Source organism: Ruditapes philippinarum, unplaced genomic scaffold (assembly GCF_026571515.1).
Source record: "Ruditapes philippinarum isolate M1 unplaced genomic scaffold, ASM2657151v2 ctg4172_1_1_1_1, whole genome shotgun sequence".
Lineage (NCBI taxonomy): Eukaryota > Metazoa > Mollusca > Bivalvia > Venerida > Veneridae > Ruditapes > Ruditapes philippinarum.
Window position 1 is genome coordinate 18,063 of NW_026864183.1, and position 15,716 is coordinate 33,778.

The 15,716-nt window shown below is 32.1% G+C and overlaps 1 protein-coding gene and 1 long non-coding RNA gene across 4 annotated transcripts; both read left to right on the forward strand.

Moving 5' to 3' along the window:
• Window positions 1-6,740: 6,740 nt before the first annotated feature.
• Window positions 6,741-15,168, forward strand: LOC132724763 (H/ACA ribonucleoprotein complex subunit 1-like). Of its 3 annotated transcripts, none has more exons than XM_060709725.1 (7): window positions 6,741-6,955; window positions 7,353-7,489; window positions 7,719-7,787; window positions 8,227-8,375; window positions 10,597-10,656; window positions 11,652-11,746; window positions 13,424-15,168. In XM_060709725.1, the coding sequence occupies exons 2-7, from the start codon at window positions 7,369-7,371 to the stop codon at window positions 13,575-13,577; spliced, it is 648 nt and encodes a 215-aa protein (XP_060565708.1). In that variant the 5' UTR covers window positions 6,741-6,955; window positions 7,353-7,368; the 3' UTR covers window positions 13,578-15,168. The 3 variants fall into 3 exon arrangements, with proteins under 3 accessions (XP_060565708.1, XP_060565706.1, XP_060565707.1); XM_060709723.1 differs by having other exon boundaries at window positions 6,743-6,955; window positions 11,652-11,742; window positions 13,393-13,461; XM_060709724.1 differs by having other exon boundaries at window positions 6,743-6,955; window positions 7,722-7,787; window positions 11,652-11,742; window positions 13,393-13,461.
• LOC132724765 (uncharacterized) lies at window positions 8,406-9,725 on the forward strand. Its single transcript, XR_009624958.1, has 2 exons — window positions 8,406-8,709; window positions 9,000-9,725. It is a non-coding gene; the product is annotated as an uncharacterized LOC132724765 (long non-coding RNA).
• Window positions 15,169-15,716: the final 548 nt, after the last annotated feature.

Genomic DNA, 15,716 nt, shown 5'->3' on the forward strand with positions numbered 1-15,716 from the left:
TTACAGATTTAAAAAATGCAATATTAAAACATCACATGATATCAACCGTAAAATCTGTCAACAGCAACACCTTTAATAAAAGCTATAACTATTTAAAGGTAAAAATATAGATTTTCAAAAAAGTATGCATCTTTCTTGTAGTATTTGTCAAAAGGCTATCTTTGATTAGGAATGGACTAATTATGTAAATAATATAATAATGTGGAACCCCACGCCCTCATATGAGTAAAATAAATCTTAAAAAAGTCCTTTTTTCAAGATACTCAGGTAGGATAAATTTAGTTTAATTGTTTTGCCTCATTTCTAAGTCAACTTTGCATTATTCCTAAAGCAAATGATGTCTCTATAGCTTTGTGGCCAAAATTGCAATAAAAAGATATGGAAAATAATTATGATGTTTTAAGGATTCCCTTTGCGACCACGTCGGACTTAAATATTATTGAGATAATGTTGTAAAAATGTGGAAATACATGTACATGTTGTATATACATTATCAATAAAAAATGTACTTTATTTTTCATGAAATAATTTATATAAAAATAAAGATTAATTAAGTAAAATTAATTATCAAGTTAATTATCTTTCTGAAAAAGGGTCAGAACATGTGATAATGCATGTTCATGAACATTATTTTAGTATCCAGTTTTTCTGATCTTATCCTTTATCCGATTTAATTGTTATGCTAAAAAGTAACACATTTTTGTTTAAGTAATTTTACAAAATTTTGAGAAATTAAGAACATTTCCCAGATTGTTATGGAAATAACACAGATTCTATCCATTTTATCGTAACACACTTTAAAATCTAGTTAAATGCATCCCACACTATCAGTCACTTCATACAATTAATTTCAAATATTGATAAGATAATTATAATGTTACACTAATTAATTTACGATTGTCAGACTTGTACGTTGTAAGGAATGTCATGGTACTAAAAGTGTCATGGCATTCATAGTCTTTAAACAAACATCAAGATTTATATATTTAGGTAATGTTAAGAGAAACATGTAATGACCAAATTACATTTTTATCATTTTTAATGAGTTTTTATTGATTGTAATAGCTTGTTAACTACTCCCTGTCTTGTAATGATACTGATAAATAATTTAAATGAATTGTATATGACTTAATGTCATTTATTGCCGAATTAATCTTTAAATGCATGTATTATCTACAATTGTAACTTTGTAATAACTTACTTTTCTCAATTGTTTATTATATCCGCCATACAGTTGCTTATTTGCGTTGACCATTGTATATGTTTATGCCCAATAAAATATTGAATTGAATTGAAATGAACTGATACTTTAAACAGAGGACTTTGTTACACGCTTTTGGACCATTAATTAGTTTGACCATCATATTTCCTTATATGTAATATAATATAAATATCAAATCACGTGTTATGTACTTAATTACCGCTTTAAGGTATACAAAAATTACTGTTGTCCGAGTTACATAGCTTGAAATCACGTTTATGAAAGCCTTTAGGTATGAAAATAAGAAGAGCATATTAATTATAAATTCGCATTCACGAATTCAGGATGTTGTAAAAAAAGTCGCCAAGTACATTAAATCAGGGATGTTATATTTCCGATCCTTAAAGATCGTTCGGCACGCCTTTATTGCTGTGCTTGTGGTATTTTAGTTCTTTCCATCCGGCTATTATCTAGTTGTGTACGTGGTTCCATTATTCCTCACTTGAATACTGTTAAATAACCCTTAGGAAGTGTGACCTGCATTTTAAACGTGTCTTTTGACATATTATCTGTGATATACAGGCTTCATAACCTCTGATCTCCTTTAATTTGGTTCCGCCCATTGTTTTCTCGTTTAGGGCAAACACATTTTTATTTGAGGACCATATGCCGCTTTTCATGGAATGGCACTAACGACGTATCGTGTCACATTGAAGGTTCCATGATAACCGCCATGTGAACACATCTGCAGATGTTACCAATTCATGTTAAATGATGAATACTGCTGAAGCCGGAGCTAGGGGGCGTGCACATTTCATTACCGTCCATGAACAGGCTCAATCAAACCGAGGCTGCAACATTTTTTCAATTTTGTCGTTTTGTACGTTCTTTAGAGATTCTTTATTTTTCTCTATTTCGGTGCTTATATAATGACATTTAGCAATATTTTTAAAGGGAGATATATCCAATGACACATTTCACCACTAACTTGAAGTGAATTGCAACATTTTACTGTCGTCATACATTTAGATGAAAGATCGCTTATATTAAAGACTACCTTAATTTTAATCTCAAATATTTGCGTAAAATGAATTAATTAATTTAATGTTTATTCATTTTTTTGATAAGACATGAACATTCGATATATTAAATCGGTGCTATGGGGTGTTCATGTCAGCCAGAAGCATCGTATTGAATTTGCTTTACACTGATTAATTCAAAATGACTCCCGTGTGAAATTGCTTTTATTGAAGCTCTGAGTTTAAAAGTTTGTATATTATTTGATAATATTTCAATTGATTAGGAAAAATATATTAATTTTATTAATTTATTTAATTGATATTTATTATTATCTTATATATTTTATTGTATATAAACTATTAATATCAGGATTGTACTCTATTTTTTTATAATTTAGAATAAAATGTTTTAAGTTTCAGGCAAAATAAAGTTTTGTTGTTGCTTTGCGCTTTTTTACATCTTTCTTTATCTCTCAAACGAAGACATTAGATAAACTATAAATGAGCAAAAAATGAAAAGAAAAGAAAACACATTTTATCTTAGTTAAACCAATGGGATAGCTTCCTTTTGTTGTAATCGTGATATAAACTGGCAAAGGTTAGGGGCAAGTGGCGTGGAGTCATAACCATTCCTACATGAAAAGATTTGGCAAATGTATAAAAAATACTATACAGGTATACACATTATTCAAACATTGCACGAATACAATTTGTATTCTTAGCAATTTCTTAAACGATTACAATAACAACACACAACGTTCGATTACCTTATTGTTTTTAATCATTATGGATCAGTTTTAGTTATATTTGAACAAAAAAAAGAGAGATATGAAATGCATTGCATATTATGTGAAAATGAGAATTTTAAAGGATTTAAAATCTTAAGGAATTTAATCATCTAGGAAGTACAGTACTAGTAAGTACAATTTGGTCATCTTTATAGTATTATCTATATTTTGTTTTCATAATTTTTAAATGATGATATTAGTTCTAAATTAATGTTGAACAATCGAGTTCTGCATGTAACATGGCTTTCTGTCGTTCTTTACCGAAAAAAGTGGAGTTCTTCTTATGATAAACAATTCCTTATTCAAAGAAAGAATTTAGAACATAAATAATTAGATAAATCAAAATATATGTGCTAGATATTATTCTTATGAAGTCTTAACATTTCGCATGAAAATTATTGAAAACCATGAGGGTTTTCTTATGATAATTATTTTATTTCTTACATGAAAACTAGCAAAATATGTGGGGTTTTTTGTTGCTTTTTTTTAAATTTCAGCTTATTCAATTGTTTTAACAATTGACAAACACTTGTTATACATCATTTAAATAGTACAAAAAACTCATTTTGTGCGAAAGTTGACTAAGTTTTGGAAGAAACAGAGACAGTAAAATATTTGATGTTTGATATTATTCGACATATTTCATCTTTTTTTCTCGCATGAAACAACAGAAAAGAGGAAATGTATGTCAATTTTAATTAAGTGAAATAAAAAATATAAAAGGAATGGATACATAATTGTTTGTTTTTTTTACATTAATTTTTATTTTATTTTGTTTTCTTTCATTTTTTATCTTTATTTTACATGTTTTTTATTTTGCTTCAAGTAAAATAAATATAGCGGATTCATAATTCATATTTTTACATTCATTTTATTTGTTTTTTGTTTTCCTACATTTTTTATCTTTATTTTATTTTGCTTCAATGTAGTCTTTCTTATTTAATTGTATTTCTTGATATTTCACTGCAATTTTTTGTTTCCATACAGTGCATTTTTGATAAATACTTTTTATTAATATCTGCAATTTTTACTTTATATTTAGTTTGTTTTAATTCAATTTGTATTAATTATTTAAGCATTTTTTCCCACAAATGTTTTGTTTCCATTTATATTTCATTATATTTATCGGTATATTCTGTCTCCATTTATTTCGATGTAAATTAATTAACTGAATGTTTTCGTTTTATTTTGTTTTAAAATATTTATCTAAATATTTTGTTTATTTTTATCATTGCTATCTTAAATTTAGAAATATACATTGTATTTCACAATGTAGCGTAACTTACATAATTATCTTTCAAAACAATGCACTTTATGTTTTGTTTCCATTAATTTTGCTTCGTACATTTCGCTTAATTCTGAAATAGAATTTATTCTAATAAAGCATATATTTTGCTTAATTCTGAAATAGAATTTATTATGATATATTTCACTTAAAAGTCAAAGTTGGTTTGAAATTCGGCTTCTAGCAAAACAAACAGGCACACACACAATAATAAAATTACATGTAAGAAGTGTTATTCATAGGAAACAAATTGTGTCTGTTCGTGTATATGCGTGGGGGCGTGCGTGCGTGCGTGCGTGCGTGTTTGTGTGTCCAAATTATATGAATATGTTTCAACTTTGTTAGTTGTAGGCTACAAGTTGTAGCATCATGATATAAGACATTTACAACAGCAGCTACAATATAAAGTGATCATTTTGCATCATGTATTATATTGTAAAGTCAACCATTGTTTGATAGTAAGAGGTAATTTGTTAGAAACATCAATTCTGTCGTAAGAAAAAGAATCCTTCAAATGATTAGTATGACGTATAGTTTTCAGAACAAGTTCCTTATGAGCGACTGAGCGTAAATTATGTAATTCATAGTAAAAGAAATTTAAAATTTCACCCATATTTGCCAGTATGTCAAAAGATTTATACACCATAATTGCTGTTGGAATTTCAGCCAAAAAGATTTAATGTTGGTGAACGTATCGATCTATTAAGTATTATTTTGGCATCTCCTTTTTGGATTGAAATTACTTTATATTATTTTATATATTATATTCTATTTCAAGAGATTGGGACTTGCCTTAAAATATCGCCAAACCGACTAAAAAAGGTAGCTGACTATTTCGTTCCGGAATATTTTATTCTTTTTACGTACACTATTCATGTCTATCAAATAATATAGACATTATTTATTAAAACTCTTTCAAGAAAACAACAGAATTTTATTGTTTTATTTTCTTGTTTTATAAAATATTTCATCTGATAGAGCTTAAATAAACTTTAATAATATAAAAGGATAATTTCATTTTAAGTTATTAAAATATGACTGCATCTTTATTTAATTTTAAACATTTTAACAAAATAAAACATATCATTGCAATATAAAATCAATATTTCGCATAATCATATAGAGTTTTGTTGTTTTATTCTAAGTGACAACATCATAATGAAATGATTTATGGCAAATAACAATTTATACAAAAATGCCTTTTTTGGAAGATAATAAAAAACCTTAACTATACAAATGGCATTCAATTATATAATCTTTATATTTTTGCAAATAACAAAAAAGAACAAATAAAATGCTGGTGCTTCCTTGGAATAACAGTTTGATATAAATATATGAAATATATACCGGTATATAATAATTGTTACTTACAGTTTGGAAGAAGAACTTACTTCACAAAAATTGTTTAATATGATATAAGTTTTGTTGACGAATTCTTTTTTCCACGTTAATTGTGTACTTAATGATTTGGATGATATTCAATAATAAAATGTATATTATGTTTGTGTGCTATAATGTTATTTCCTCCTTACTGACAAAATTTATGCCTGTTTTTTTTTACATAGAAGTAGAATAAACTTGTGAGGACAAATGGGATGGAAATATCTGACAAACATGAAGATCAGTTTACCATTCATCTTTTTAGTTTTGGTTTTATTGAGGAATCTCCATCAATCGACGATAAGCGTTAATTCCAAATACTTAAACAGTTTCCAATTTTGAGACAGGAGACCGTTGAATACCGTCGAATTTTTTGGTACATTATACAATGATATGCAAAAGAAAGTAGCATTTAAAGTGTTTAAAAGAGAAATGTTTGTGAAATTGTTAAAATAAACCTGGAGTAGTAATTTGAATTCGTTTATATATATGTGTGTCAAAAAAAAGTTTTATAATTTAAACTTAATTATTGAATGGAAAATATATATATTGAGAATAATCAGACAATATGAGAGAAAGGACGTTGTAAATTATGTCATAAAACTATGATGACCGATGAGCATTTTAGTTTAAATTTACTTTAATAGACCATAATTATGCATCCGTTTAATTAGAAGTTCCCCATGCCATACTTTATCCCTATCACCTCTTTCCAGATATTTTACACTGCTATTCATATATTTTTCGCTTTTCTTGACCGTGTTCCACCTTGTTAGATGTGTGTCCTGTGTTTCATTCTGAAATTAGTCCCACGGTTACATGAAGTTCCTGCACTTCATACTTCTGTAGCTGTCCCTTCTCTGTCATGGGGTAGTCAGTTCACGACTGAATACAGTAAACTATTTTAACTGTTAAGATGTAGGAAGAGCTGTCTTTCCTCTATTATTATTTGGGCATAAATACATACAGTAGCTTAAATTTGTGTAGAAACATAAATTTAGTGGTGTTCAATATATATTTTTATATGAATATGAAATAAATTTAGTGCATTTATACCTATAAACAATAAAATAGTAGTGTCAGGCCTAAAATTCACAGAATTGTTGACATTTCATGCTAAATAACATTTTTGGCAATTCTTTACTTTGAATTTGCAGAATATTTTACAAATATTCATTTTTAAATCGCTGACATTATTTAACTGACACGATTTGTTTCGTTATCATTAGGTCATTTTGTAAATTTGTGGCAAAGAGGGACGCATAAATTGTAAAAACACGTGGTAAGTTTCCCGATAGCGGTAAACATTTCTGATCTGCAAAAGCGACGGTATTTACTTATTTTAAATAAGATCTTCACAAGAAAGTATTTTTTTTTATATCTGCTGGTTTTTTCTATATCTCCAATGTTTAATTAATAACGTTGAATAGTATGAATAAGAATGTCACAAGTTTTCGCGACATCTTATTTAAACTTTTTAATGTCTCCATTTTTTTGAACATCAGTAATCTTCCTAATTTATTTGATTTAAAGATCGAATTTTTGTAGAAAAGATTATGATTTATTAAAATAATTATTTGTGTTTTTTATTATTCATTATTGGGTTTACTAAAAAGTAAATTGCATGCAAGACAATTTATTTTTATCAATGTTGAAGAAGAAAAACTTACCATTTACAGCTATCTAAATTAAATAATGGGTTTTGGTGATCGTGGTGGTGGCGGCGGTGGGTTTCGAGGCCGTGGAGGTGGCGGAGGTCGTGGTGGTGGTGGAGGGTTCAGAGGGCGAGGTGGTGGAGACCGAGGAGGATTTAGAGGTATATTTTCTTCTTCCTTTGGTAACATAAACTAAATTTTACTTCATTTTGACGAGGGGATTTTTTATCAATACTGTTTTATCCAGACTGTTTGTGAAAAGTGCCAATGAATTTTTGTTAATTGTCAACATTTTAAATCCAACTTGCTTAACTTACAATTTTACAAACATAAGTCGTTTACCACCAAGGTTAATGTCATGTATGTGTGTTACTTTAATTTAATTTACAGGAGGTCGAGGTGGCGGGGGAGGAGGTTTTAACCGAGGCTATGATCAGGGACCACCAGAATCTGTTGTAGGTATGTGTCTGTTCCTTTTGTACACTTTTCAAACTTTTCTTTCTTACTAGACTTCTGGGTCTTGTTTGTTTTATCTTTGTAGCATTTGTAGCAGGACTCCAGAGGTTAAATTTAAGTTAAAGCTTGGGTAAAATATGACAAACCAAATGTGATCTGATTACTGACTATAACATTGAAAAATTAAAGTTGTGGTCTTTTCTAGCAATGTATCTCGGGTGAGTATTATCCAGGGCCATCACGGCCCTCTTGTTATATTTGTTGTGTTTCAGTTGAAATTTGCGTGAGTAAATTAAACAATGTCATAAAATTCAAATTCCCAATTAAGCAATTTTACAATTCAAAACTTCCCAAACTGGGCTAGGAAAAGGCCTTCAGTATCCATACTTTTATATAGTAATAATGGCGTTTTAATGTAACTATTGTTTTAATTGTTTTTCAGAATTAGGCACTATGAAACATACATGTGAAGATGACCTTGTTTGTAAATGTACAAATGAAAAAGTACCATACTTCAATGCACCTATATTCCTGGAAAACAAACAACAAATTGGAAAAGTTGATGAAATATTTGGACCAGTTAAAGATTTTGTATCCTTTTACATTAGTAAGAATGCAATATTTAAAGTGTGTCAAGCTATAATGGGTGGAACATAATGTTAATGAAATAAAATAATTTCCGGACAAGTGTAATGAATTTGTCTCTTCTGTAATTTAATAAAAATTATTATACCCCCGCACAACAAAGTTGTAAGGGGGGTATACTGGAATCAGCTTGTCCGTCCGGCCGTCTGGCCGTCCGGCGTCCGGCCGTCCGTCGGTTTTTTCTTGTCCGCCCAATAACTTAAGATTCCTATGACCCACAGCCTTCATATTTGGCATGGTGGTTACTCATGATTAGTAGATGACGCCTATTGATTTTGAGGTCACCCAGGTAAAGGTCAAGGTCACAGGGGCCTTGACTTCAAAAACCTTGTCCGCCCAATAACTTAAGATTCCTATGACCCACTGTCTTCATATTTGGCATGGTGGTTAGTCATGATTAGTAGATGACCCCTATTGATTTTGAGGTCACCAGGTCAAAGGTCAAGGTCACAGGGGCATTGACTTTAAAAACCTTGTCCGCCCAATAACTTAAGATTCCTATGACCCACTGTCTTCATATTTGGCATGGTGGTTAGTCATGATTAGTAGATGACCTCTATTGATTTTGAGGTCACCAGGTCAAAGGTCAAGGTCACAGGGGCCTTGACTTCAAAAACCTTGTCCGCCCAATAACTTAAGATTCCTATGACCCACTGTCTTCATATTTGGTATGGAGGTTAGTCATGATTAGTAGATGACCCCTATTGATTTTGAGGTCACCAGGTCAAAGGTCAAGGTCACAGGGGCCTTGACTTCAAAAAGCTCGTCCGCCCTATAACTTAAGATTCCTTTGACCCATAGTCTTCATATTTGGCATGGAGGTTAGTCATGATTAGTAGATGACCCCTATTGATTTTGAGGTCACCAGGTCAAAGGTCAAGGTCACAGGGGCCTTGACTCCAAAAAGCTTGTCCGCCCAATAACTTAAGATTCCTTTGACCCACAGTCTTCATATTTGGAATGGAGGTTAGTCATGATTAGTAGATGACCCCTATTGATTTTGATGTCACCAGGTCAAAGGTCAAGGTCACAGGGGCCTTGACTTCAAAAAGCTTGACCGCCCAATAACTTTAGATTCCTTTGACCCACAGTCTTCATATTTGGAATGGAGGTTAGTCATGATTTGTAGATGACCCCTATTGATTTTGAGGTCACCAGGTCAAAGGTCAAGGTCACAGGGACTTTGACTTCAAAAAGTTTGTCCACCCATTTATGACCCACAGTCTTCATATTTGGCATGGATGTTGATCATGACTATAAGGTGACCCCTATTGATTTTGAGGTCACTGGGTCAAAGGTCAAGGTCACAGGGACCTTGACAAAAAAAGCTTTTCTTCTTAATTGTTAAAGAATGTCCTGTCGGCAATGTATTGATTTTGACATTTTCACATTTGAAGCATGTAGAATACATAACTTAGCAATGCACTGGCTTAGTAACCTCAGATTTGGCAGGGAGGTTGTCCTTGAGCTCTAAATGGCCACAGTTGATTCTGACAAAGTGGTATGCGGGGGTATTCACGCCATGATAGTGGCAGTTCTAGTTTTTGATGGCTGTAAAACTTTGATTACTTAAAGAAATACATTTAGATGTAAATTGCCCCAGCTATGTGATGCTGTTGTAAATTAATCTCATATTCATAATGCACACATTTGGAGAGAGTTAGTTTTACTTTTACCAGAACATTAATCTATTATTATACTTGATAATGGAAAAAAAATGGTGTGCAAAAAGTATTCAGCTGCTGTATTTAGTAGTTAAGTAATGATCTTATGCACCTCAATACTACACAGTTTATCTGAAAATTACAGATGTGAATTCCGTAATGGTTCTCATAAATATGCAGAAGTGTATATGTAGTTACAGATAATCCAATACAGCTTTCTACCCTTAAATACTTGATAGTTTTAGTTGTATTTTTAACTGTTTTCAGTATGCCTATATATTTTTATAGCTTTTTGTATGGCTGATCGGTAATGCTTGGTACCAGTACGGAATATAAGTACCACATAGGTTTGTGAGTAACAGTACTGAATAACATTTTAATATATGCACTGATACTATGTAGTAGTTTATACCCTTCATGAAGTAATGGTTTAGTGTAAACAATTTTTTGTTAACACGTTAATTTGAAGGGAACTAAACATGTTTTCTTTAACCATAACTTAGTATTTTTCTATAAAATTATCAGACAACATGAAAGCAGGCTCTTTTTCTAAAGACCAAAAGGTAAGATATTTCAAAATTTGGCATGATAATTGCTCTTATAATGATCTCAATAGCATTTCATTACTTGCGAAAAGGCTTGAAAATAAAATTCAGTTTGACTTGACTGCATTTACTTTTATCACATCACAATGAATATTGTGAAAATATGAAGGGTCTAGAGGTATTATAGAAATGTCATTTTGTAAGAGTATGTTGATATGGAACTTGGTTTTTTTCTCTTGTGAAGTTCTCTTTGTCTGACCATGCTGCTGCCTTTATTTAACCCTGACTTCAGTAAATTATGAATACCAGCACAAGAATGGTATGAAATATTTGTAGACGGATATCTCCTTTTTTGACTGAGGGGTTGCCTTCAAGGCATCAGAATTGCAGCCACCATTTATCTCTGCGAGATCATAAGAGGCAACTAAATGGGTTCAATTTACTGTGAGGTGGTTTTGTTCCTTGGTGTTGCTTTAAGTTTGTATCACAATGTCTTTGATTGGTTAAGAAACTACATTACACGCCTACTTGAATTGCTCAGAACAAATGTGTTAAAAACTTCATGTCTCGTGTTGGAACATATGTTGCTCGTAGTTCTTCATTTCCTTTATCTTTTGTGTATGATTGTATGATTTATCAGTTTTTACTTGCATGATAAAAGCAAACTAAAGAGATACAGTTATTTGCATGGATTAAATAGGTGAATATGAAAATATTCAATGTTTGATATCAAAAAATTTTAGTTTCATATTGCAACAGAAATTCCTTATAATTAATTAATAAGTTATTGTAACAACCTTCTTTGTTTCCATAAATTCACATTTTATTACACATCATTTTCTCTGTGACTTTCATAATTGTAACTTATTCTTACTTTACATAAATCATTTATTTAGGACAGACAGCATATGTGTCATTTTGTTTGATAAAATTCTTTGCAGTCTTTTACTCTTTCTGTAAACTTACATCTTTATCTAGAATTACTATATAAAATGAGGCTCGATTATTTTCAGTTTTTTATTGACCCATACAAGTTATTACCACTGCAAAGATTTCTCGAACAACCCAAGAGAGGTGGACGTGGTGGAGGCAGAGGTGGTGGTGGTAAGTTGCATGATTTATACAGTACTTTTATGTAGAAATGGAAGTGTTAACTTTCTGAAATACGTCATTTGAATTTGTTCAAGTTACAAATAAGGTGCATGTCTGTATAGTTCAATTAAAGTAGGTAAAATGCAATTATTGGATAGTTCAACTATATTGAAAATCAATTATGAATGAGGTGAGGAGCAGTGGCTAGTGGCCTAGTTGTTAGGGTGTCTTTTTTTTATAGCCCAGGCATCATGGGTTTAAGCCTTACTGTTGTTGTGGCCATGTTTCTTCATATGACACCAGTACTGGTTTACCGTTGGTTCTAGGAACCAGACTCCTGATTGGAGATGATATTCCCCCTTAAATTTGTGCCAGTTTATTCCAAGCCTGATTATTGGTATGCTCTGGACTTTATCCTTATTTTTGTGTCGCCTCTACGGAGTAGTGGCGACATATAGGGATCACTTCTCCGTAGTCTGTCTGTCCGTATGTCTGTCCGTCCGTCACAAATCTTGTCCGGACTACCCCTCATAAACTAATGGTGCAATTTCATCCAAACTTTACAGGAATGATCAGTACCAAGTCTAGTTGTGCATATTGTCAGCATTTTCCGGTTCAAAAGAGTTATGGCCCTTTAATAATTTTTAATTTTAAAGTTTGTCCGGACTACTTCTCTTATACCACTAATGCAATTTCAATGAAACTTTACAGGATTGATCTGTAGCTCAAGGCCTTGCGCATATTGCACGGGTTTTCCGGTTGAATGATTTTTGGCCGAGTTATGGCCCTTTGATAAAAAGGTGTTTTTTTCTGTGTGTTGCCAGATACACAAAAGCTTGTCCGGACTACTCCTCATAAACTACTGGTGCAATTTCATCCAAACTTTACAGGAATGATCAGTACCAAGTCTAGTTGTGCATATTGTCAGCATTTTCCGGTTCAGTGATTTTTGTCAGAGTTATGGCCCTTTAATAATTTTTATTTTTAAAGTTTGTCCGGACTAGTTCTCTTATACCACTTATGCAATTTCAATGAAACTTTACAGGATTGATCTGTAGGTCAAGTCCTTGCGCATATTGCACGGGTTTTCTGGTTGAATGATTTTTGGCCGAGTTATGGCCCTTTGATAAAAAGGTGTTTTTTTCTGTGTGTTGCCAGATACGCAAAAGCTTGTCCGAACTACTCCTCATAAGCTACTGGTGCAATTTTATCCAAACTTTACATGAATGATCAGTACCAAGTCTAGTTGTGCACTGTCCATCTGTCTGTCCGTCTGTCACAAAATTTGTCCCAACATGAAATTGGCCATTATGAGGCGACACATGTGATTACTGATCGCTCTTGTTATATTATTGTAAATGTTTAGATGTGGTGGCTTCTTCACAACCTTACTAGCTCTAGATTTTCTGTTAAAATTGACAAAGAGTCAACAAAATGAAGTCATGTCCTTTAAATCAGAGAAACTATAAGCGGTTTCGAAGGGCTTCATCTGGCGTGACTGCCTTGACCCCTTACACAAATTTCAGCTGATTTCAACATTTACTGTCCTGATCATTTAGGACATAAACATTGTTAAAAATGTCACTTATCTCAACCTTATCAAACCATTAAGAGTGGTCATATTACTATATGTTATATACTTCTCATCTTCATTTATTTCAGGTCGCGGAGGTCGTTGGTGGTGGTGGTAGAGCGGTGGATTCCGTGGTGGGCGAGGTGGTGGAGGCGGTAGGGGTGGGGGATTTGGTGGGGGCAGGGGTGGAGGTAGAGGAGGCGGAAGAGGAGGAGGAGGGGGATTTGGTGGGGGCAGGGGTGGAGGTAGAGGTGGTGGGTTCAAGAGATTTTGATTTGCTTACTTGTATAACCCTATACAATATAGGGGTAGGGGAATATTTTCTGGATATATGTTGCCGACCTGTATGGGTGTAGATACAATTTTTATGTATACTACAACTCGAGAACATTTTAATGGGGCAACTTGAGCATTATGTACGGTACCTTAAAATCAGCAGCAAGATTCCTTCCTGTCAGAATGATACCTCTCTGTTTTAATATGACAAAATTATATATCTTTGTTTTAACTACCAAGAAAATGATATTTTAACTTGATTTTATAGCAAGTTATTGTCATTACTTTTTCTTATCCATTATGCATAAATTTTGTGTACTATTGTACACACTTATTGCTGGCTAGAAAAGCCAAGTCTTTTTAGAATTATTCATACCAAATCTTGTATAGATGCCTTTCACAGGCCAGGGGACTCATTTCCAATATATCATATGCTTAAGATAAGATAAAAAAAGTCTCTCATAATTCTACAATTATGTATTTCTTCATATGTATAAAAGAATTTGATATTGTCATGCTTTGTCAATAATATAGAATATTAACCCCCAAAATGGTTGCCACTTTTGGCAAGGGAGGTAAATATTGTAAAAATCGTCTATATCTATAGCAAATTGTCAGATACTTTACCTGTAAATGTGGAACAAATTGATCTGTAATTCAGTCACATGACTAGGAGTCTTACCATTATGGAAACCTCATAATATCTGTGCTATTGTTGTTATAACCCAATGGAGGTAACAGGTTAAATCATCAGTAATAAAGGCAGGCTTTGAGCTGTAAATATTTTATTTTATTTTTAGATAATGAAAACTAAATGTAATTAGCTTATTTTTCTGTTGATGTACATTGTATAAGGTAGCACACATTTGCAGGCAAATTTAACAGAGAAATGCTCAATTCATTTAGTTAATCATTACATATAAAAATAGGCATTTTCAAATCATTTACTTCAGAATATTGGTTACAATATTCGTAATTCACCATCCTTGTTATTTTATGTGTTTGTTAAGTGAGAGAAAAACAGCTGATATTGTTAAAATAATCTCATTCCTGCATTAATTCTATTATTGTTATCATTTGTGTTTGACATACTAACTTTCTTACATGGTGCAATGAGAGATCCTCCCATTTGTAACAGAATAACTAATAATGTGTGATATTGCAACCACAATACATGCTGTTAGTGTCTTTTAAAAGAGCTGAGTAGACAATGAATCATATTGGGGTGATTTTTGTAGTGTTATGCAGTATATAATCTTTTTGTGTTGCCTGTGTCACAGACTGCTGAAGTTCTAGTTAGAAAGCGGGCTTATACCTGATAATATGAGATGATTGAATAATTGTCAAAATGTTTTTATGTAAAGACACCCCACACATATGTTACTTAAATGTATGAACTATAGTGAAATATGAAACTGTTACTGATTTTGTGAATTTTTTATGATAACCATTTTAATGTGTGCTGTACTGAATTTGAACTTAATGCAGCATGAGAATTTTGTTGAAGACTTTTTGTTAATGTGAATTTGTACATAGATGTCAATTTTATCATACATATTTGCCTTGAAAATAAAACTGAAGGCGTTTAACTTGCTTTTGATTTTTCATTAGTTCACTAGCACTGTTTAAGGTAATACAACAGCAGCCATGATATGGGGCATCCGTTAGAATCCTGCCTAGGACTTCTGGTTCTTTCATGTGAGGAAGCTATCCAGCAGCTATCTACGGAAGGTCATTAAATCTTTCGTTCATGCTTGTACCTGAAATAATGTACTTCGAGGTAATTGAGGTTTTTCTTCCGCCAGTGAAGCTGGAAAGTCGCCATATGACCTGCCATATATTACTTGCTCTCCCGGTCTGTACTTCATGTAGTTGTCCACATTTTTGCAAAACAAACTGACATTTTTGCTTGATGAGCCCTTTCCATTATTATTCAAAGGATTCCATTTTTAGCTAAAGTTAGAAATGTTTCGAGCTATTGCTATGGTCGGGTTGTTGTACCCATAGCCATTCAGAAACTTTAACGTTGGCCATTATTTTTATGCCCCCGCAATATAATGGCTGGGGCATAAAGTGTTACCCTGTTCCATCATTCCGTCATCATCAGTTTCCGTTCATTATCTGTAACGGTTGCACA

Bases quoted from the DNA above. Each gene is read 5' to 3' on its own strand.
- LOC132724763 (XM_060709725.1), top strand. From the start codon at position 7,369: ATGGGTTTTGGTGATCGTGGTGGTGGCGGCGGTGGGTTTCGAGGCCGT. The intron at 7,788-8,226 runs GTATGTGTCTGT...ATTGTTTTTCAG, and splicing joins ACCACCAGAATCTGTTGTAG to AATTAGGCACTATGAAACAT. The intron at 11,747-13,423 runs GTTGCATGATTT...GTGGTGGTAGAG, and splicing joins GGCAGAGGTGGTGGTGGTAA to CGGTGGATTCCGTGGTGGGC.